General features: G+C 34.7%; 1 protein-coding gene across 1 annotated transcript in view; it reads left to right on the plus strand.

Moving 5' to 3' along the window:
- Positions 1–21834, plus strand: part of SNTG2 (syntrophin gamma 2) — a 132105-nt gene extending 110271 nt beyond the window's left edge. The window contains exons 18-20 of the mRNA XM_053973308.1: positions 10086–10178; positions 14177–14287; positions 21684–21834. Coding sequence (XP_053829283.1) covers positions 10086–10178; positions 14177–14287; positions 21684–21815 — 336 coding nt within the window. The 3' untranslated portion in view covers positions 21816–21834. The remainder of the gene's footprint in view (positions 1–10085; positions 10179–14176; positions 14288–21683) is intronic.
- Positions 21835–24390: the final 2556 nt, after the last annotated feature.

Raw genomic sequence — 24390 nt, forward strand, 5'->3', positions numbered from 1 at the left:
AAATAAGTTCTTTCCAATTGACCTCAACAACCTTTCAAGGAAACCAGTTTTTTTGTCATAATTTCCCTTTAAAAGCATTCAGTTGACTATATTGTATAAAATAACAGTGTAATAGTGACTGTATGCATACATACTACTTCCTAACCAGTCACAAACAATAATTGATTCATAACATGAAAAGCAGTGTTTATCTTTTAAATTACATACTTGGTTCTATGGTATGTAAAACCACATAATGATGAAAGACCAAAAAGAAAGAACTGCACAAAATTGCACTGACATTTTAAGATTCACATTTCCACAAATATAATGGATAAATAGCTCTCATATCTTGAGCAGCTCAAGAAAGAGACAAAATTAATTTAGTTCGGCATTTATTCTTTGTCCACTGGAAATAACTATAAATGCCTCATGATTTCAAAATTAGGAGTCAGATGGAGAAAATCCCTTACATAGAAGCTTAAATGGCTTTTAAATTTTTTTTTAACTGAACTTCAATGCATATTTTAGCAACATGCCTTCATATTTGCTTAATGCTGAGTGTTCAACAAGTCACCAAGAATGTAAATAGTTATGTGTACTGGTCAGGGTTATGGATTCCTTGCATTCCCAGTGTATGGGAGACAAGCTGCATAGAAGTGTGGAATTAGCCCCATCTGAAACTTATTTATTTAGCATGAAAGGTGCAAGTTCAATTGAAGATTTTGGATTTAGAGAAAACAGAAGAGTTTGTGATATTCATAACAAGACAACCTACAGGAAGTTCAGTTCCTGTGTCTCCTTCCTACAACATTATGTGTACTACACAAAATATGTTTTCTAGTCATTCTCTAGTGGCATTTTGAATTGATCTTACTACAACTGAAGTTAGATATAATCAAAATAGATTTTAGAGACTGTGTCCCCAGTGGAACTTGGTCAGAGATTAGTTATGTTTTCACTTATTTATCACAGCTTACTTAAGTCTTCCAATGACCTGACTCCTGAGATAGTCAGAACTTTGGATTTCTCAGTAACTCTGACATCAAAACAAACACACTCATTTTTTCTGGGCATCTTTGGGAATTAAGTGGTACTGTAGAAATAGTAGTCTAAGCCACCCTCAGAGACTGAGCCAAAAGAAGTCCACTTAAATAAATAAAACTTAGCAGAAATTAGGTAATCTTGATAGGAAGTAATTGTCATTTCTATAATCCATTATTGGACATTTATGATTTTATTAATTCTTCATGGTGACCTGAGAGGTTGAATAAATCATGATTGGTCGATCATAGTGTAAGCCTTGTGAGCTGAAAATACTGTATTGAATTACAAAAATATTAAATACAGTTGGCCAAGTTTTTGTGGGTTTTTTTTTTTTATTCTCTGATGATTGCAAAGCATATATGAAACAGAGTAATACGCAGGAGTCCCTTTAAGAATGGAAATGCTACCATATGCTAATTTCAGAACTAATTTCTGAGACAAACATTTAAGCAAAGGAAATATTCTCCTTATATTCAGGCAAGATATTAAATAGCATTTAGATTAGGTGAGATTTATAGTGTCATTAAAAGATACTCTCCAGTTTGTTACAAGAAGCACTCAGTTTAATTACACAATTAAGTTTTAGATTGTTTTCATTATGCACAGAAAGCTTATTACAATTACAATTACAATTACAATTTAACTGGTCACCTTTAGAAATGGTGTTAGATTCTAATTCATTTCCACACTGATACAAAAAACTCACCATTCTCTAACACAAAGAAAGGTTCTGAGAACCATACAGATCAATAGTAAATACATTTTCAATAATTATTAATAATTCAACAATTCACATAACAGATGAAAACCAAGCAATTCATTTATTAGAAGCTTTGTTTGATGGCTTTTAAAACAGCAAGAGAATGAACCAATTTTCAAGGCTATTGAACACAAACTTGTTTCTATATTCTGTATTTTTCACATGATTAATATAAAAATTTGACCATTATTTCTGAAATTATAAGATATTCTTAAAATTACATTTATTTATATTGAAAGAATAAACTGAAATATTTTTATATTACATATATGTATTTCTAAATCCAAATATTTAGATAAAAATTATGTCATGGGAATTTAGTTTTCTTACTATTTTCCAGAGGATCTTACAGATTTGAATAAGGAAGAAACCACAAGAGAGCTGTAGAGGGACTTTTTCAAGAGCACATAGTGATAGAACAAGTGGGAATGGCTTTAAATTGAAAGAGTGCAGGTTTAGATTACATGTTAGGAATAAATTCTGTACAGGAAGGTGGTGAGGCACTGAACAGGTTGCCCAGAGATGCTGTGGATGCCCCATCCCTGAAGGAGTCCAAGGCAGGTTGGACGGGGCTCTGATGAGCCTGGTGTAGTGGAAAGTGTCCGTGCCTGTGGTGGGTGTTTGAGTTGGAACCCTTCCAACTCAAACCATTCTGTGATTCTTTTAAATCTGTCAAGAATTTGCTGTGAAGAATTTACTGTCATGGAACTTCAAATTTATAGAGTAATATTACCTTAGAATTTTGATGCTGGATTTTACATTTTTAATTTTGGTGTTCCCTATCATTCTCCACCCACGATTTATAAGAATCAGGCAGAAGAACAAAATACCACTGAAAGTGTCACTGATACACAACTGAATTATGTACTCAGGAATCTCTCTTGATGATATATCTGATTAATTCCCTTTTCAGCGATGAAATCCCAGAATTTACAGATCACCAGAGAAGAAAAATGTTTATTATTATGTAATAACAAACTGCACCAGAATGAAGTTGTTGTCTTTGCTGAAGTTAGGCAGTAGTGGTCTACTAAACAAGCGGTGTCAGCTTGATTACTTTGTCTGTGATTACCACTGAGAATCTGCTTCAGGTTTATGAAAATATGCTTGGGGCATGTAGGAAACATGTAGGAAATGTAGGAAAACAAGTAGGAAACTCTTAACATTGAAGTCACTGTTGATTCTTGCTTTTCTTTATGGAAAAAATGAGTTGCTGCAAAACAATGAAGGTATTGCTCAGACACAGAGATGAGGAAGCACAATCTCTTTCTGACATAAGCAAAGGCTAAAGAACACAGTTTGAATTTTCCTTGCTAGAATCTAACAATTTCTAAGCTGCTGCCCTTAGATTTTGTCCTTCTGCGCCCATTTTTCTCACTACTTTTTCCTATAACCAATTTAAGCCATTGTCTGCCTGTTCAGCAAAGAGGGTAGCAAGTCTTTTCTTTTGGCAGATTTACTTCAGCCATAGGTTCATATCGCAGAGAGAATGCCACGGCCAAGAGTAGGCATCCACCAGTGCATTAGCTGTCTTGCCAAGGAATAGCTGAACCTACAAGTTCACCTCAGTCTTCCTACAGGAACACAATTCCCTGTGGAGTAAAATTCACTTCATCCCACATGTACATGTAATCCTAATACCTGAATGGTGGTTTAATGCCTTATCTCAGTGATGCTGAAAGTTTCTGAAAAGATAGAACTTTGAGTGCTCTACTAAGCAAACCATTGTCCAATGAGTGCTCTACTAAGCAAAACATTTTTGCAGTTAGCTGCTATAATGCAATGAGCATCAAAAATTAAAAATTACAAATAGATCATGTAGTTATTTCAATAGATAACCTAAAGGGAAAAGTTTCAAGTTGAGCAGTATCCTGAGAAAGCAAGCATTTAAAACATGAATGTATTAAGCCTAGGTATTATTTTCTAAAGCACTGAGCTAGTCCCACTTCTACTGAAATAAATAGAAACTTTCTTTGAAATTCAGTGAAAATATAATGAGCCATCATTTGAGTCCTTTGAAAAACCTTACTTTTACTGCTAGAGTGTCTCTTGTATACATATATGCTGAACCATAAATGTGCATAAATGTTTTTTTAAAAAAAACAGCTATAACATCTACTTGAAATAATCAGATTACAGTACCATCTTTTATAAGAGAATGCACTTTTCAAACTAATACCAGCAAGGTATGCAAAAAATAGTCATTTTAGGATATTAAGATGTAATTCCTTTGGCAGCAGGAACAGCAGATCTTGAGGGAATATACAAGATATTAAATCAACTCTGTTTTGTTTTGATGAAGTGGTTTTATTTGTATATATCCAAAATTATCAAAGTCTATAACCTTTTAATTGTGACATGATGATCCTTAAAGGTATGGGCAAATGAGTGGATCTGCCACAGTTTTTAATTGAAGATGATATTCATTTGATCACTCTCACTGAAATTATTTCACCGATCCTTTTTTTTACTGATGTATGGAACAAGAATACAACTGTGCTTTGGAAGTCTGTTCTAGATGAAATTTCTGAAAACAGTCATGGTTTTGATGAATGACAGATTTCATTGTTGCTTCATTTTCTCATATATAATGTGAATTCAGAGTAACAATGCTTTTGGTATACTTTGTAAACATGTTCTGAAAGCTTTGTTTTTTTAAAAAAAGACTATATAAAATATTCTACACTAAAAAACTTTTTTTTTTTTTTTTTTAATATGAGAAAGCCAAAGCATCTACATTTTTAATTCAATGATTCTGCTTTTTAAAAAAATTTAAAAAACATTTTTGTTTAGCATTAGTCATTCTATGCCAAAAGACTTTTGGAGGTTTTGCAGGCTGTGTTCAGAATTAAGGGGTTTAATTTGCCTTCTAGTACTCTCTCTATGTGTGGGCTGATATATATTTCTCAGTACAACCATAATAACTCTGGTTGCTCTTATCTCCATTTTCACATCCTGCTTGGAAATTTTTTAATGCTAAAAGGGGAATTTTTGAAAATACTTTTTTTTACATTCTTGGTGCCATATTAAGGCTTTTATCAAACTCCATTTTTTTTGTAAATACAGTGGATGCATTAAGACACCTTACTCCTGTCACCCCTGTATGATTTAGAAGCTTGTAAAAAGCAGCTGTATAAAGTCTTAATGCAAGAATCTGTGTTCCAAACCCTCTGCTGTTGCTATAATTTTTTCCCCTCCCTGTCACTGTATCTTAAATGCTGGTGTACATTATTTTATTTCTAATACAGATTAAAAAACCACATCATTTATGTCTTTCTCTCTTTAAGGCATTTAAGTTCCTCTGACAAGTTCTACAAAATTCCTCCCATTTTTTACTGACATTGACAGAAAAATGAAGAAAAATATTAAATGTAACATGGGGAAGGATTTGGTCTCAGAAGTAAAATAAAAAAAAAGGAAGTCATATTTGGAGGATGCTAAAATTTTATCAGTTCAAATTGGCAATGCTGGAGTATTCTACACCAAAAATATATTCTTTGGATTCATGGCATAATTTAATTTTAATGTAAATACTTTTTCTAAGAAAAGGCAAATTTTCAGAAAGATTTTAGCATTTTTTTATATTGATGGCATATTATTTCCACACAGAAGCACATACTTTAATTTAAAGTGAGTAAGTGAATAAAGTATGCAGTATGTGCACTGCATGGATATGGCTATTGCCTAAATGCTGTGCTGTCTGGTTATAATTTAGTTTTAGAAAATGTATGTTAAATTCTATATCATGAGTATAGTGAGAAATAATGTCTGTGATCCCATTTACATGTAATAAACCTTTACAGCTCATCTTAGAGCAAATGTATATCTTTATCTATAAAGTATAGCAGGGAAAATACGTAGTTCAAGCAGGAAGGTGTAGTGGTATTGCCAACTTTCCAATTGCTTTTTGGAAAATAAACAAGCAAAGTCATGTGCATGCCCAATATGTATTCTCTTAGACTAGAAGGTATGTATTATTTCTGTATTTTGGCTGATTAAAACCACTAAAATTCTTGCTCAATAGAACATGGCTGAGTCCAGAATTAATGAATACATTGCATATTGGTGCCATAGTTAAAGCAAAATGAGGGTTTCCTTCATGCAAGACAATAACTAACTGCAATGTAGCCAATCATCAACTGAATTTTTGAAACTAGAAATCTAATGAGACATTTGGACCAATAGAGTTAAAAAAGTAATATCCTTTAAAATGAATATACACTATGTCATTGTTCTGTGTTACACTTAGATGAGCAACATCACTGAGTCTCACTTGATCCTTATAAAACGTACTGCCATGAACTTAGGAAAAGGAGTACTGACTGTAAAGGTTGGTGCCCTGATTCTTAAAAAATTATGTTAAATGGTATTTTTTACTAAGAATCTTTGTTAATAATCTCAGAATATGTTATCTCAGCTGACAGTTATTGTTATTAATCTTGATTTTAAAGAATTTTACTGAAAAACAAAAGCAAATTGAACCCCTATTTCTTGGATAGAATATAACCCCACATCATTAAGTAACATTAAGGATTCTTACGTCTTCAAAAAAGAATCCAGAGATACTACACTGGGTGCCTGTGGCAGAACATGGGCAAATTTAAGCCCTCTATCTAAAGCACTGCAACAAACTCATATTCCAGCAATAATAAAAGTCTACTGCAAAAAAATCTATTGCATGTAATGATTTGTTTAGAAGCATTTGGACTGCCCAGGCACAGAAGAAACCAAATGTACTTATGGCTTTAGCCTACATGGGAGACCCACGTGTGTGGAGAAATCAAAAGGCCTCTCTGTGACTGGGGGGCCTTCATGCTTCTTTCTGCCATTGTACTTCAGCTTAATGGGGACAAGGACACCAACACAAAGAAGGAAACTGAGGAGGAGGGTTCCTCTTTATCCTTGCCTTTCCTTCCCCAGACATCTGTGTCTTGGCTGCAGAGGTACTTGCACCCAGTGTTTGTACTTCAGCCTCATCACAGCCTGGTGACTCCCCATGAAATGGTCCCTCTTTCTGTTTGTCCCTCAGGCTTTGTCTCTCACATACAACAGAAGCATATATCTGGGTGCTCTCCTCTCTGAGTGGAAATAAGTCCCTCTTGTTATCTCTTCCCACGCATTCAAAATCCAGTTTGAGTGTTTATTCATCTCTTGTCTTCGGTCCCTAACACCTATAAACCGAGTTCAAAGCCCTTCTTTTTGTATTAGCTGATCTGTTTACAAACACATCCTCTCCCGTGAGGGAAAGAGTCATAGTAACTCATAAACATAAAAGCTGGTTTTGAAATTAATTGGCTCATCATTGTTTATATTTGTAATGTCTCTCACCGTTACACAGAACCCTACATCAGTCTTTCTCTTAGAGAAGCAAACTGTCCCATGTCCTTGCCCTTTTGTAAAAACTGGTGAAAAGGACCTGTGACATCATCAAGTCCAACCAGACTGATCACCACCTTGTTAATAGATCATGGCATTGAGTGCTATACCTGGTTGTTTCTTGACCACCAAACACAGTTCAAATCTGAATTATTTCAGGGAAATCTCTGTCTATGGGAAAAAGAATGAGTGTATATATGTAGTCATTGTAAATATTAGGCCCTCTCAGGATCTTGGAGGACAGATGCCAGAGCCAGAGGTAGACAAGAGTCATGCTTCTGGTCTGCGACAGGAGGTCTGTCTGAGGAATTCTGTCATAAATGAGTAAGATGCAGTGTTCTTTTGGTATTTGAACACTGGTATTATCAACTTAATGATCTTTTTATGAGTTAAAAGAAAATTAATTGAGATACTGATACCTGAACATTATATAGGTAAAAGTTTTGTTACTGTCTTTTATTACAAATATAATTTTCTGTGGATCTTTACATTGCTCAGAAAACATCAGATGATTGTTCTAGGTCGTATAGTACAATTTTCTTAGGTATTGCACTATGAGGCCTATTCTTCTCCCTGTTGTTTAAACTGTGACTTGGCTGATATCCAGTGGTTTTTGTTTTGTTTTGTTTATTGGGTTTGGTTTTTTTTTCTTTTTTTTTTTTTTGTTGTTGTTGTTGTTGTTGTTTGTTTTTTTGTTTGGTTTTTTTTTTTCAAAATTCACTTAAAGACACCTGAACCAAGACCTCTGATGTTAAATTTCCATGTAAACAATGGTTGTAGATAGCCAAGGGTGATCACAATTGCAAGTGTATTGGAAGCTTATTCCAAAAGCAAAAATGGAAAGGAATAAGGCTCTGTCCTAGGGTCAATGAGTCAAGGTGAGGGTCCTTACCATAGAACTTTCTGAGAACCTGTTCAAGGTCACTGAGGAGATGCCATGAGCAGGCTTTTAAATTTATATGGCAAAATACAAACTAATTCTGTTGTAAAGAAAACCCTGTGAGTCTGTTATCTAAGTACAAATCACATATATATTTTTTATAACAGTGAAAATTAAGCATATTATATTTGTCTCTAGTATTTGTGAATCATTTCCAAACTGGTTCCATTATTTCCTAATAGTGAATATTTTTAAAGTACTCCAAGCTCATTATTTGTGCATAGTTCATTTTAGTATTCACCATTTGTGGCTGAGCAATTTGATACTTACCCATTAGGGGAATCTAATTTTATTCATTTTAAAAATTGCTTTGCTCAGTCAGAGCTCAGCTAGTATGACCTTTTTAATTGGAGAATAATGGAGAATAAGTTATGGCTGGTGCTTAATGCCACCTTTTAATTACTGAATGAAATGTAAGGATATGTAAATGTCATTCTAATTGAAAATCAATCACTGAAATCTTTTTAAATGCCAAATACTATGATCTTTGAGCACCAATGAGCAAAACAGTTTCTTTAGAAATATTATACATCTCCATTATTGTGGAGATTATTATAATACTAATCTGCACTGATATTACTCCTAGCCCTTTCAAAATCCTTTTTAAAACATCATAACTGTAACTCAAAAATGCTTATTTTAGTATAACTAACTATTTTTATTAATACTGGAGTGAGGAAACCTTTAAAATCATCCAGAAGTTTTATACTATACTGAAATTTAAAAAAAAAACAAAAAAAACAAAAAAAACAAAAAAACCAACCAATTCAAATGGCAGTTTGCATTTTAAGCAAGTTTTATTAATGCTTTCCGTCTCCTCTAGGGAATTCTTGGGTGTAAAAGGGTTTTGGGTTCTTTTCTTTAACTAAAAGAAATTATCCAGATACCAAACTTCTGTGTAAACAAATGTCTAAGCATGAGGTAGCATTGAGATTTATGATATATCAATCATGGTGAAGTAATGCTTCCTTGGAAGAAACAAAAAAAATCCAAATCTCATAAGGCACAAGGGTATAATCTTAAGAACAGCTGGTAAGGTGTGGCAAAGAAAGCCTGGAGACAGGATCTGATCTCTACTTGCGCTGAAAGCAATGGGCTTTTTGCTATTATGGCTGTCAAAGGTGAATGTCATCCGCTCAATGCCTGAATGTCAGGCTGCTCCATATTACAGTAAATCTCGTTCATATATTTCCAGAATGTCATATACCTCAGTTAGTGAGCCTTAAAAATGCCTGGAAAGAGTTAACTGACTTTTTACTGTAAAGCTTATTCATAAGTTTAACCAGAACTTCTGAGTTTTGTTAATAAAACAAACTTTTTTCCTTTCTAATCTGAAAGCTTATCATGGAATTGGTGAATAGATAGCAGTGTCTGGCAGGTATCAGTGCTAACCAAGATGTGATAGCTATTAGGTCTTACTATGAAATTACGTTAACTAACTTTAGCATAGGGCTGCGCCAGCGTGTCACCAGACCCAAATTAAAAAGTGTTGTAAAATAGAAAAATTCTCTACAAAGTTTAAATCAGATGGAGAGGTCAAGCAGACAGAATTCTTTTCTATAATTAGATTGCAATGACTAAACGTTGTGGCAACAGTGTGCACTGTTGCCTGCACATTTGCTGGAAGTGATATCAGAAGTCATTAATAGCTCAGGTCAAAGCAGTCTTCCAAAAGTTTAGAGTAGTCAGAATTGGTCTTGTTTGTTCTGTTGCATTTTGCAAGGGTTGGTTTTCAAGAATATATTAATTTTGTAGAAGAGTGACTTGAAATATAAAAGACCTCCAGTTAATGTCTAGCTGACAGATGTGACACTGATTTGCAGTCAGAAGTTTTTGATCATTTTCAAATATAGTAATATAAAGCAGTACCAGTGCTGTCAGCTGAATGTCTTCCCAGCCAAAAATACCTGCATAAAATATTATTTTATTATGATAATTTACAGTGATGGTTGTCCTTTCAAAAATCATACTTTTTTTTTCCAGTCTAAAACATATATGTGCAGTTGGCAAGGGGATACCCTGTGTTTCACAGTCGACTTTGCTCTAGGATTTACCTGTTTTGACAGTAAAACTAAGGTAAGAGTAAAAGAAGAGGAAAACATAACTCTATATTGTTTTATTGTTGTTGAAGTTATCATCTATTGCATTTTCTTTATGTTTATGTCCAATATTTATTCCTCCAATATTCTGACCTATTTATTTATTTAGCCCTACTGAAATGTAGTCAGTTTGGGACTTCAGAGGGATGATTATAGTCATATAGCATGTAAAGATATATTTTGAAGAAAGATATGAAAAAGCAACTTCCTTTTCAAGTAATAAAAGCAAAGGAAGGTTATATTTAGCAGAGAACTTGGTTTGTTATAATGAAGAAACTTCAAGATTTATAAAAGATTACAAGTCATGAAAAAAATGAAATGTCATCTGATTCTATTTGTTTTGAAGCTATGGATATAAAAAAGGATTAGTTATTCTTCCATCATAAGAAATTTAGGTCAAGTCTAAAATAAACAGAATAAAGGCAAATGTTTTTCAAAGTCAGAATCTAAAAGATTACATGCACTTATCTTGCAAAACAGTGGCTATCAAAAAGTGCCTGCAGAGAATGGTTAACGATACATGCCAACTTCCAAGCCCTGTCTATAATGCTACTATTTTTTGTATAATTTAGTGGTACTTTAATGTATATTATTCTCAGTGGATTTTAACACCTTTTTGACAGTAGAAGTACACATATAAACAAAAAATGTTTCTGCATTAATAGAACTGTTCAGTAGAAGGTCGGCCTTCTCAAATATTTTTTAAAATCTCTGTCAGACATTCTGAGAAAAGAGGGAACACACAGCATTTTGAAATACTGATGCAGGATTTAGTTTTTGCATTTTGGCATTTTGTGGGTTTCGGGCCAAAATGCCCCCAAATTTCAAATCTATTGAAATCTTAGTGCAGAGAAATAATGACCAAAATTGCATGGAAATTTAGACGAATTAAGTGTGCATCCCATGAAGCAGGATAAAATTTTGGAACATACTTTTGTATACACTTCTCTTCCTCAGGTGATACTGCGTTCTGGAATCCTGCTTCTTGCACAATTATACACATTGTGCATGTAACCACAAATTAAGAAGGAAGCTCTCTAGCCTATAGAAAGGGTTTCTTTTAAATGTGAAGAATGATTGCATGTACTCTCACTTTATAATTTTAACCTTACTCTATTAATAGGACTTTGTGTCACAGTACCTACCTTCAGTATTGATGATGAGGAGGATTTAGATGAATTATTGTTGCTTACCTAAGGAGAAACATAGAATACCAGCAGATAGACTGATTCCATTGCTAAACGGTAAAAATTATGGAGAGCTCAAATACATTTATTCTTCATCTGTGTGAGAGATGGAGATGTTCTCTGCATCCTCAAGCCTGAGTGAGGCAATAATGGGTGACTTCTGCAGTTCATCTTACTTCCCATAATTGCTAGCTGAAGTTTACTGTGTGATTCCCATATGCATAGTTATTTCAGAATATTTCCTACTAATGCGAAAAAGATTCTTAAAGTGGTCAAGGAATTAACAGTTCATTAGGGACATAGCAATTTACTAAAAAATCTATTTTTTCTTGGAATTAATGAAAAAAATTAAAGTCTTCTATTGATGCAAAGAATACTCTTACACCCCAGCAGGTGTTCAGAGGATTATTAAAATAAAGGCCAGTCCCCTGTCTGCTCTATGACTCTGGATCTCAAATTTTGGGCAACCAGCTCATGTACTCATTGAAAAACATTATTTTTTACACTTTGAAAAACAATTTTAAAAGGGCTTTCTTATTATAAATTCTAAAATAAAAAGCACAATAAGTTTTGCTTTGGAATGTGGGGGGTTGACCCTGGCTTCCTCATGAGTTGGGCAAATGAGAGGAAATACAGCTAAAGGCTTGTGGGTCCAGATAAAGGCACGGAGAGGTCACTCACCAGTGACCATCGTGGGCAAAACAGACTCCACTTAGGCAAATCAGTTTAATTTATTGCAAATCAAATCAGAGTATGCTAATGAGAAATAAAAACCAGATCTTAAAACACCTTCCCCCCACCCTTCTCTGCTTCCCAATTTTCTTTATCTCCTCCTCTCCAGCAGCACAGGTGGGTTGGAAATGGGGGCTGTAGTCAGTTCACCACATGTTGCCTCTGCCCCTCCTTTCTCCTCAGGAGTACTTCTCACACTCTTCTGCTCCAGCATGGAGTCCCTTCCACAGGAGACAGTCCCTCCAGAGTCCAGTATGAGTCCTTCCCATGGGCTGCAGCTCTTCATGAACTGCTCCAGTGTGGGTCCTTCCCACCAGGTGCAGTCCTTCAGGAGCAGCACCTTCTTCACTGACCATGGTGTCTGCAGGGTTTTTTTCTCTCCCATATTCTCATTCATCTCCCCAGCACAAGAAATATATCTTTAAAGAACTTTTCTAGAACAGGTTCTTTTCCTGCATATTCTATTCCAGGCTCTTGATAGGCTTAATTCATTCAGCTTTTACCTTTTTTGGGCCCATCACTGAGATACTTCTGTGCCTGCATCTGCTTTGTATCTCACTGTAGAGATTCTTTTTATCTCATTGGCTTGGTTGGTTCATCTTCCCCATCCTGTGCCTCCAGCTGCTCCTCCAATAGAAAGGGATCCCAAAATGTGCATTTTCTGCCATCTTCCAGCACTCTCTACTTCTCATCTTTCCCACTCAGTGTCAGCTGTTGAGAGAGATGATGACTCCAGCAATGCTTATTATTACCAAATTGTTCCTAAGTTCTTGATTCATCTCCACCTTAGCAGTTATTACATAGCAAACATTCATCTATACTGTTTAGAGCCAAACTCATTTAAGCTTTTAACACTTTTCAGGTGGTCTAATTAGGTCCTCTGGACCCAGTTAAAATCTGTTCATGAGTGTAAAGTTTAAGCACCATCACAGTGCTGTAGTATACTTCAGTTTTTCTTCATCTGTTATATCTCTCTAAGACCTCCTTGACATTTATGTCTGCAGGGAATCAGGAGATAGTTTTTTTATTTATAGGATATTCCATTTTAAACTGGTTCTGAAGCCAACTGGTAGCACTGGTCTACTCAACAAAAATATTTTGAGAAGAGGCATATTGGAAAATAGAACACAGAAAACTTTTTCCCATGTGTGCTTTTGAAATAAGCTCTCAAGTATTTAAATTGTGTTTCTTCAGCAGTGTCCAGGGACTGAAGCACACTTCAACATGTGCAGAGAATTTTCATTAAGATTATAGGTATTAAAGGAAACATCAACAGGAAGTCCGGGTGCAAGTTGTTACCATGTGGGATTTTTTAAATTATTCTTTTTTCAGATGATGAATAGAAAACATTCAGATAAATAAAGAAAATCACCTTGATTTCAAAAATAATTTCCCAATTTTTGTTTTTACTAAATATCTCCATAAATATTAAAGCATATCAGTCAATCTAGAGTTTGCCAACACTACTAAGATGCCATGCATAAACCTGTGGGAGACCAAGAAGTTTAGAAGTCATATATTTTACAAACCCACAATGTAGGACACATTTTTGTGATTTCTGAGACTTTGATCAATAATAATGTTTTTGCACTTCTATAGCTTTTTTGAGAACTTCAAACCACATTTCACACATCAGTAAGTTCAGCTTTGCATTATCTGTGTAAGTCACAATTATCTAAGTTATGCAAATGAGCCAGCTGAAATACGAAAGATCAAGATATGGCATGGAATTGTATTCATACTGAAACTGATACAAATATCCTCATGAATCTGTATGGAATTAAGCTTTTGCCATCTTTATGCTTTATGTAGGCAATTGAAACATTTATATCTCAGAGAATTTCAAAATAGTTTAATTAATGAATTTTAATATTGCATCTTTTGCTTTCACAAAGGGTACAGAAATGTTAATTTTAATTGCTATGCAAAGAGCCAATTATCATGCACTACATTACTGCTGTAGTGCTTTATTTTAGTACACGTAAATTGATCATCATTCTATAGTTCTAGGTAAAAACATGCAGCAGAGTCCTTAATCAAATTTCTTTTTCTTTAGAATGTGCTGTGGAGGTTTAAATTCTCTCAGCTCAAAGGCTCATCAGATGATGGGAAAACAAGAGTAAAGCTGCTTTTTCAAAATCTAGACACCAAACAAATTGAGACAAAGGTAAGCAACATCCTGTTTCTCAGTTTAGTTAAACATGACATAAAATTACTGTCCAGGCATCGGAAATCCCATTTACTGGGATACACATATTGTGAACACATCACAGCTTATCCTTTTTTGCTGATTCTTTAGAAACTCCACAATAAATGGAAGCAATGTAATACCCATAAATTTATTTTACTATTTCTACAAGCCTATTATTGTGTTATGATAGTATTTTACTCTTCTAGAAAGATAATTCCTCTAAAGTTATTCTGTCAACCTACAGTAGATATGTCTAAAAACTGCATTTAAAAAAGATAAAGTAAAAATAAAATTTGATCCCAAGCTTGCTGTTGAATTAAAAAAATAGAGCTTTTCAGTTATGTGGTTTTAAAAAGGAGGAGAATTTCGGCATGATATGGCATAGAAAAGGAAGATAAGAGTGTTGTTCAAGTGGGTTTTGGTTGACAAAAGCCAGTGAAACAAGAGAAAAGTATCTGAAGACCTATGAAAGTTTTCGAATACTCTTAACTGGAGTTGTACAGGTTAAAGTCACTTATAAAGTGGTATTTTTCTATATTGACCATACACAAAAGATATATGTTACCTATCCTTCTAATGTTTAAAATAATTGTAAGGAAAAAGTCTATAACCTTCCTTATTTATCATAAAGTTACCGTACATGCAATATATCCTTCTTTATACATCTGTATTAGTAAATTATTCAGGATTTCATCAGCAAGCTTGAGCTAAGTTGCCTCTTGGCTCTACTTTAAAAGATATTATAATAGCTGTTACAAAAGGTAATGTATAATAATTTGTCTAGTAGCAGGCCATTTCCACTTCATTTCTCACAGTAGTCCTTGGAGACAGAAAAGGACTACTGTCTTCATTTTATATGTGATCATCTGCTGCAGTGAGCTTACATAACTTGTTTCAGGTCAGACAGGAAGATTGTACTCATGCATAAACTGCTTTGTGTATCTCTGTGCATTAAATCATTAGATAGTTCCTGTGTGTGATTAGCCAAGGGCTGCAATTCCATTGCTTGTAAAGTAATTCTATTACTTTAATACTGTATCATTCCTCTTTCTGTTGCGGTAAAATCTGATTTTTAAAATTTTATTTTCTTTTTATTTTTGTGCAAATTAGATTGCTTTTAATCGGTTTTACCCGATTTTACTCTGATAGAAAAATTGTAAATTTTAGCATTTTTATGAAAAATTGGTTATCTGTAAAATTATTATAAATGAGTCCTTATGATAATTTTGCAGTAAATTTTGTTCAGGAGACAGATTTGTTAAAACATTAAAATTATTCTTTTACATAGCTCTAAATGAAAACATCTTGTAGTTGGCAAAATTCACTTTGAAAGTATCAGATGGAAATTGATATGGGATTGGTTCATACAGAATTCTTAACAGCTGTGTACCTAAAAGTACATATGTGTTGCAAGTACTGGAAGATCCCAGAAAAAGCTCATTAAAGGCCAGAGGAAAGGCTGTTACTAAGTAGCTGAGGATTTATCAGAATTTCAATGATTACACCTTTTACAACTGTCTCAGCAAAGTGCAATGTACCCACTAGGATTTCACTTTAAATGGGACTGGGATACAACTGTGCAGCCTCTCCACTTCAGATAACTGGCATATATAATCAACTGTATGCCCACCACCTAAATGGTATGACTTCTTAGACTTGTGAGTTACAGGCTGGCTGGAAAATGCCCAGCACTAATACCCATAGTACAATCCAGTATTTGCCTCTGCTTATTGCACTGAAAGAGATTTCATAGGGCCAGATGGTGCTATACAGTGAAATGCAGCCAATAACGAGAAACAAAAATGTTATCAAGTAATAGAAGTTTCATTTTTTCTGGGTAAATGAGCCGCTGTGCACAAAAGAAAGCTTGAAGCAGATGACTTACATTCGCTTGGTGGAAAACAGAGAGTCAAGGCAGCAAAAGAATTTTCCAAAGTTTATCTAATTTTATATTACTATGAATTCTTGGGGGTAAGAAAAATCACACTTGAATTCTTTTTTTGTGTCTTGTTTACGGGCTAGATGTGATGTTTTTTCTTCTTCTTCTATTTGGGCTTCTAAATTTTAAGCCAAGTACTTCTTCCTGTGCATTTTAGTTTTAGGTGAACAGTACATTCCTCCATTTAAAAAGTTTTCTGTTGAAAGGAGATAATAAGGAAAAGATTCCTGTCAGTTGTTTCTCCTTCAGGTTCTTCATATTCCCTACAACTTCTTATAGTTTCCCACTTCAGTACTTCCCTGAACTTACCCTGCATTTAGTATTGAGCAATTACAAGTATTTTTAGTAGATATTCTTTACTCAAATTTTCAAGGTTTCTCTAAAAAAACCAAAAAAATATAAGATTAATACTTTTCAGATTTGTATTAATGCTTTATTTCCCTTTGCTAAACTGTAGCTATATATCTGAAAAATAAGACTTTTTTACCAAGCATAATTGAATTGAGCATTTCCTTTTCTTTTCATCTTACTTAGTCTTAAATATTTATTGAAAAAATGTAATAAACCATTGTGGTCAATAGAGCATTGTGAGACATATTGAAGTCTCAACTAGATATTGCTGGTCTCATAAATTTCTTGTATATAACAAGATAACTTAAGAGCCCTGCATATTCTTCTCATCCATGATATGGCTACCAAGCCCTGCTATACTTGCTGATATATTGAGCCAGATTTAGAATTTTGGTTTCCATTTTGAATTTGATGTTGTCTGCAGCTAAAACCTGGATATCTTTATCTGGGCTTTTAACCTGAAATAAAAACCCCAACCCAAACCACACCAAACCAACAAACAACCAACCAACAACAACAACAAAACCCCACAACAACTAAAAAAAAAAATCAGTCTGATTGGAAAACATATCTTGAACAATACAGCGGTAACAGTTCTGCTCTGGTCAACAAATACCATACACTGAGGCTTAGCAGTGTCCTTAAAGTCGTGAAATGCACAGGGCACAATAACCCTGTCAGCTTCTCCATTATTTGCCTTTCATGTGATACAGGCTCATGTCGTGTACAAATAGTGATTCAACAGCTCTCAGAAGTTCTCAGTAAAATTGCATGCATAGTAATAATGCAACAGGCCTGTCAGGCTCTTTATGGTATGTAATAAATCCAACTCTCCTAGTGGGTGGATGAAATAAGAACATATATTTTTCTTCCTTGGCTGTGCACATGCAGTGAAGGAGGTCAGTGCAGTGTGCTCATTTTTTATATTTTAAGTACCAGCTGGAAGTTTTGCAGTCTTGTCCTCCCACTGCTTTAATCCAATCTTTTATGTTCTTCTCTCAGTGTCTTCCTTCCAGTGCCTTTGTTGTACTTAATCTACTTATTACAGTACATACAATAAACTGAAAGAGCTTTGGTTATTGAAATACTAGACATGCACAGATTCTCCTTAAAAACTGACAATCTCAATTAAAGAAAAAAAGCAGCAAAAACTCAGATAAGGAAAGCAAACATAAGGGTGCTGTTAGATGGTATAGTGCAAATAAAATGATCAGTTACTCATCTGCCTGACTACAGAGACAAATGTTACTTTAAAAAATAAACTATCAGAGCGATGTATTTGTTTGAAAGAAGTGTCACTGGTGTTATTTTCTAGGAAGAATACATATTACCTTCCAAAGCTAGAGAGGCTGCATTTCCACCTATAAAACTGTATTCAAGATAGCAAAGAGACAAATTGTGTCCCAGTCTTCAGACTGTGCAACAGCTACATGCTCCCAAGTCAGAAAGCCATTCTTATCTTTTACTAAATCCATATTTTCAGATAAACCCCCAGTCCTCTTCCCCTTCCCCTATTGTAATCTACATGGAAGCAAATCCTTACCCCAGCTTATCCTTAGGTATGTATGACTATTCCTCATTATCTACACCTGACTAGATTACAAAGCTGGCTGCAGGATTGCAAAGGCAGCCAGCACTGATCAGACATCCTTCAGACACAAAGCTCCATAGCCTTATCCCATTACTGGTCTTCTTGATCAAACACTACTGTAATTAGCTGCATTTCTGGAAGCTTCTAGTGCACAAGGCCTCAGGTGAGCCCCACTTTTCTGATGCCACCATGGGTGGCCACATCTAACTGAGGTCTGCAAGACAACATCTCCAGAGCTCTGCTCCTATTTTATGATCCCAGAGGATTGCTCATCCTTGCACAAACCTAACATAAAATAGTGAAGATGTGAGAGACAAGAGAACTGAACCAGCTGGTAAATTGCATGAGGAGTGCTTATATGCCACACATTTTGCTTTTCAGCTCTGTAATAACTTTCAAAATTGGCACCACTCTTGAAAATAATCCACAAATAGGACACTTGCAGTATTAAGTGTGGAAAGTAGCATTGTTGTCACATAAAACGTAGGTTTAGTGTTACTGCTAGTCTTCCACCTCTATGTAGATTATATCTTACAGAAACAAGAGCATATTAGTATTCAAAAGATTAATCACAACACATTAGACAACTTCTCTCAGATACAGAGGAGGGGCTGCTGCAGGTTGATCCATTCTCTGAACTGGGATGGAAACAGAGAGGACTCTGCAGTTGAGACATTGGGAAAGACTGATTCACAGTCATGACATATTCCTGTCTTTGCCTTTTTCTAAACCCAAAGCTCTCCAAATAATGTTGTAAGAGCAGTCTGAAATCCTGTCTACAGTCTTTGTTAGATTATCTCTGTTTGCTTATCTCCATAAATATTTATAGATTGGAAATGCATAAAGCTGGAGTAGAGAAATTGGAACTCTGTGATGGGCTCCTTTCTCTCAGTTTGTTTGGCTGTGTTTGGTCAGTGTGTTGAATTTCAGAACCTAAAGTGAAATTGTTGGGTGATTTCAGTTGATTTTGGAGCAAATCTAAGATTAATTGGAATGGTCATATTTTTTAATTTCTTGGTTTTGAAGATGGAATTCCAGTAGATGTAAAACATTTGATTGAGACAAAACCTGTATTATTTCATATTTCAGATTTCATTAATAATCATGACTGTGTATATAATTTTAGTTTTATTAAACTTAGATAAGGAGATTTAAATAGTGGCATTGGAGGGTTTTTTTCCCATGGAAGTGTTTATATTAATTTATATTAATATTTAAAGTCAACATCTCTCAATAAAATTTATTTTAAGAAACCTCCTCCCATATTTGCTCCTCAAATGTCAGTTAAATGTCAGTTAAAATAGAAAAAACAGGAGCTTTTTGCCCCCAAAATTTAGGACAAAGATGTCATAGGCTCAAATACACTCATGTTTTCCTCTGCTCCGCTATGGCTTCTCCATCAGTTTCAGTCTCTTGAGGGGTGTTACCTGCTCTGCCATGGAGCTCCCCCTACTTCACTGGTCTTGTTACCTTTTTGGGGAATTATCTGCCCTTTCTCACCTACGTTTACCCTGGTGGACCCCTCCTCACTGTGGGGCTGAGCCATGCCTGGCAGTGCATTAGTTAGACATGCCTAGAACCTGCTGTATCTGGCACAGGGCAGCCCTGGTCTCTCCTCGAAGAGGCTGTGCCTGCAGGTCTCTCCACTTCCAAAAATTTACCAATTGTGCCCCAAATAGGGTCACAAAATCATGCTCTAAAAATACTAGTGAACAATTCATTACTAGTAGGACTACCTGTGCCTAGTAAATACCTGGCCTTGGATAGCAAAATGGTGTGATGGTGAGCTTTTCTGGGACAGTAAGTTTGAATTCCAAATATTCTGTTTGGGCCAATTTTGTTTAGAACATACTATAAAATTCTGTTACAGAAAAAGTAGAAGTGCAATGCTTTGCCTTTTGCTTAAAAGCAAGCATACAGAGTGTGCCTCAACAAACAACTAGTTAGCTAACAGATTGCTGAAAATAGTCTTCTGCTCAAACCAAAAACTGTCTCAAGTGTTCCCATAATATATTCACCGACTGCAGACTTTACACATAGTGATATCACTTAAATTGAACATGTTTTTTACATTATATTTGTTTTTTATATTATATTTACATGTCATTGTGTCAGACTATCCTCTATTAATGTATGGGTTCATAGGGAAAAAGAAAGTTAACTTATGCACAGAAGATGAAATATATGTAAAAAGTCAAGCGACGCTGAGAACTGTTTAGGCATAATTCTGCCTTTCTTTGTGAATCAGGGCATCTGAATTTCATACCTAGTCATGTTTGTATCATTAGGGTGTGGTGTGACTTCACCTTATCTTTCACCCTGCCTTTGGCGTCTCATCTCTCCTTCATAGGCTGACAAAAGATGTGATCTCCTCAGCCTACCCTTCTTAATACCTCATCATCCTCAAACAGCCTTAAAATTATTTGTCAAATACTTTAATAATGTTCAACAAGGCCGAGTGCCGAGTCCGGCCCTTGGGTCACAGCTCCAGGCAGTGCTGCAGGCTGAGGGCAAAGTGGCTGGAAAGGTGCCTGGTGGGAAAGGATCAGGGAAAAGGGTACCTGGTGGGAAAGGGGGTGCTGGTTGACAGCAGCTGCACATGAACCATTGTGCCCAGGTGGCCAAGAAGGCCAATGGCATCCTGGCCTGTATCAGCAATAGTGTGGCCAGCAGGAGCAGGGCAGGGATTGTCCCTCTGTACTCAGCACTGGTGAGGTCACACCTGGAATGCTGTGTCTGGGCCCTTCACTTTAAGAAAGGTGATGGCTTGGATGGGCATGACATTTGAGGAGTGCCTGAAGGAGCTGGGGATCATTAGCTTGGAGAAAAGGAGTCTCAGGAAAGGTCTTACCACTCTCTATAACTGCCTCAAACAAGTTACATGTGATAGGATGAAAGGAAATGGCCTCAGCTTGTGCCAAGGAAAGTTTAGACTGGATATTAGGAAAAAATTTCTTCACCAAAAAGTTGTCAAGCATTGGAACAGGCTATGTAGGGGAGTGGTTGGGTCACCATCCCAATAATATGTCAAGTGTAGATGTTGCACTTAGTGGCATGGTTTGCTGGTAGACTTGGCAGTCCTGCATTAATAGTTGGACTCAGTGATTTTTCAAGATCTTTTCCAACCTGAATTATTCTATGTTGCAATATTTGAATGTTCTTTCAAGTTGACTGTTCTTTCAAGTTGACCTTGAATGTTCTTTCAAGTTGATTTGAAAGTTCTTTCAAGTTGAGCTGAGTATAATGTAAACAATAAAGTATCACAGAGTGAAAACTAAATTGATACATGGCACTGCCAGTGAACAAGGTATGGATATACAGCTTTTATTCTTAACAATTTTAATTTTACAGTTTCCTATAAAAATTCAATTTACATGTTAAAGCCATTATTGCTTTTTAAATGGTCTGTTCTTTATTAATGTATAATGTTTATAAACCTGAATTGATTTTTTTCTTTTTTTTTCTTTTTTTTTTTCTCTTACTTCTTTCAGGAACTTGAATTTCAGGATCTGACGGCAGTTTTACACTGTATTCACTCCTTTATAGCAGCAAAAGTGGCATCTGTGGATCCAATATTCATAGACAGTCAGAGTATTGCAAGAAAATATATGTACAGTAATTGAAACTAGATTATATGTTGTGACTATGGAAAATAAATTATTTTCTTAACAAAAGTAGTTATTTCATTCACAATATTGCAACTTGGTGATTTTATAAGAAGCCTATAGTTGTGTTATCTGTAATGTTCAGAGTTTTCACAATCTGATAAATATTTTGAATCTATGAGTTAAAAAATGCTAAGTCAAACTTGGTTATCTTCATCATTGATCTAAAATTCCAAGTGAATATTCATTCAGTAATATTTCTACAGTAATTTTGATTTCTGTTCTCATGATGATACATGCTACCACTTATTACATAGTAATGTGGAGTAACATTTGAAAAGTGTATGTCCAAAGTTTGGCCTCTAAGTCTGTTTTGAAAAGTGTTGGGCTTACAAACAATTACTACAGTCTTCATTGCAGAAAAGAAGTAATTATTGAAGACAACTGCTGTAGGAATTGAACTTTCATCTTCCTTCTATATGTTTAAAAAACTGTAGTTCTGTGGTTGGGTTCTTTCAAGGCCTGAGAGTTTAGCTCTTGCAAAACACTAAATAGGCTATTTCAGATCTAGGAACATAGCTAAGCACATGCTTGGCTCTAAGAATACTCAGTAGCCCCAGTGTATGTGCAAGGTAATGTTAAGAATGTATTTAAGTATCAACTCTGAAGTGCTTTAGACTCAGCTAAGAAGCCTGACTATAGACACTTAGTTTTAAGAAACTTGCCACAGGGTTTTCTTGTCTTTTAATAAAGCTTCCATGAACCATTCATTTATTCATTCATAGATTGACTTGACCCTATCCTTTGATGTAATGCTCCGTATGCTTGGGAACAGCTTTTATTTGGAGGAACATGCTTCCAAGATAAGATGAACATAACAAAACATAAATATTTTTCTGGGACATCTGTCTTCTTTTTCCTATAGCTTTAACCTTGATTCTTATTAAAGAATTGTGGATTTTGTCCTTCTTGAGGAAAAAAAAGTCATCTTACTTTTGACATATACCTAACCTTCCTTCAGAAATCATAATCTTAAATGCACAGATAATTTCCTGCTATTGAAAAAATGATTGAAAAAGAAGACATTTTAGTCTTCGGGCATATTCCCTGTAAGTGATACCATATATTGCAGGTTTTTGTGATAGAAGTTTCAGTTTTTCTGACTTGTACTTTTGAGGCAGCATCAAGAAAATAAAACAATCATAATCAAACAAGTAGAATACCTTAAGTAGATGCCATGGATAAGGAGTGAATTCATCAAAGTCCTCCCTAAATTTTAGGAATCTTGTTGGGTGTCCTGATAAAGTTATAGCCTAAAGTTGCTATAGTCTAACGAAAAGAGGTTGGTGCCTTTAAAAAGTCTCAAGTGAGGAGTGTTTTTACATGAACTCAGTGCTTAAGTTTAGTCAGCTAAATTCCCTCCTTCAGGTCTTAAGCTGTCTTGTCAGACTGCAGTGAGGCACTTCGAACAGATGCTTCTCTGTCCACCTAAAGCTTAGGCACAAATAAAGTGTCTGATACAGGTGGTTTTATCCTGCCAGGAGGATTACTTGTTTCTAAGTGTTATCCATAGAGAAATTAATTTGAACAGTGCAGACTCTGCTTGTAATTCCAGTGTTGTTTAGGGTTCCAGTGTTGTTTGCATCGAGGCATGCTAACTCTGGGTAAAACAGTATTTATTAAATGTGATAAATATTTTTATTATTTAAAAATAAATCTTTATAGCCATTATTGTATTTTAACATACATAATCTCAATTTTATAATATTTTTATTTCAAGAAAATAATTTTAAAAGTTTTCTTTTAAAACTGCATTCTGAACATGCATTTATTGAAAATGTTTCATTTAATTCTCAGCTTTTGTATTTACTGAGGTTTTAACATTCACAAATTACAGCATTACCATTTTAATATCTTTCTTACAGCCAATTCTCAGTTTATTAGCATGAATAATTAGAAGCATCAAGTTTAGATGTTAGAAGTTTAGAAACTTCATTAGAAGTTTCTGTAGGATGAAGAATTATGGAATTAATTCAGTTTTGTTTTTCTAATTTTTTCTGATAGACAAAGTTCCATACTAACATGGTAGTTACAGTAGAAAACTGTACTAGCTAGTACTGAACTGGTACTACAGTCAGACATCTAGATTTAATGTTTTAAGAATCATGTGATTATAAACTAACATATTTCCCCAAATACTGTAATAAAACCTTAAAATATATTAGGCCTAATTTATTAAGTAATCTTTCATTTCTACAAAAAAAAAAAAAAAAGTTCTGCAATTCAAAAAGAGCATTATTGATTTTTTTCCAAAGCATCTGGATATAACACTTTTTCATTAGCACTTTCAAATTTCTTATATGAAGTTGCTTATGCTGATTTTAATTAATTTCATTATTTGTTTAATGGAATTTCTAAATTCTTTTAGTCTTTTGATGAGCTACTGTTTTTGCAACACAGTAGTTTTCTTCTGCATGTCCAACTCAATCTCAAGGAATATTAGAAAAAAAATCTTATAAATTCACCCTCTGAAATGTAGCACTGTATTTTAGAATTAATTCTCCAAACATATTTTTAATGAGGAACTTGAAGA

The sequence above is a fragment of the Vidua macroura genome, chromosome 3, assembly GCF_024509145.1.
Source record: "Vidua macroura isolate BioBank_ID:100142 chromosome 3, ASM2450914v1, whole genome shotgun sequence".
Taxonomy (NCBI): Eukaryota; Metazoa; Chordata; class Aves; order Passeriformes; family Viduidae; genus Vidua; species Vidua macroura.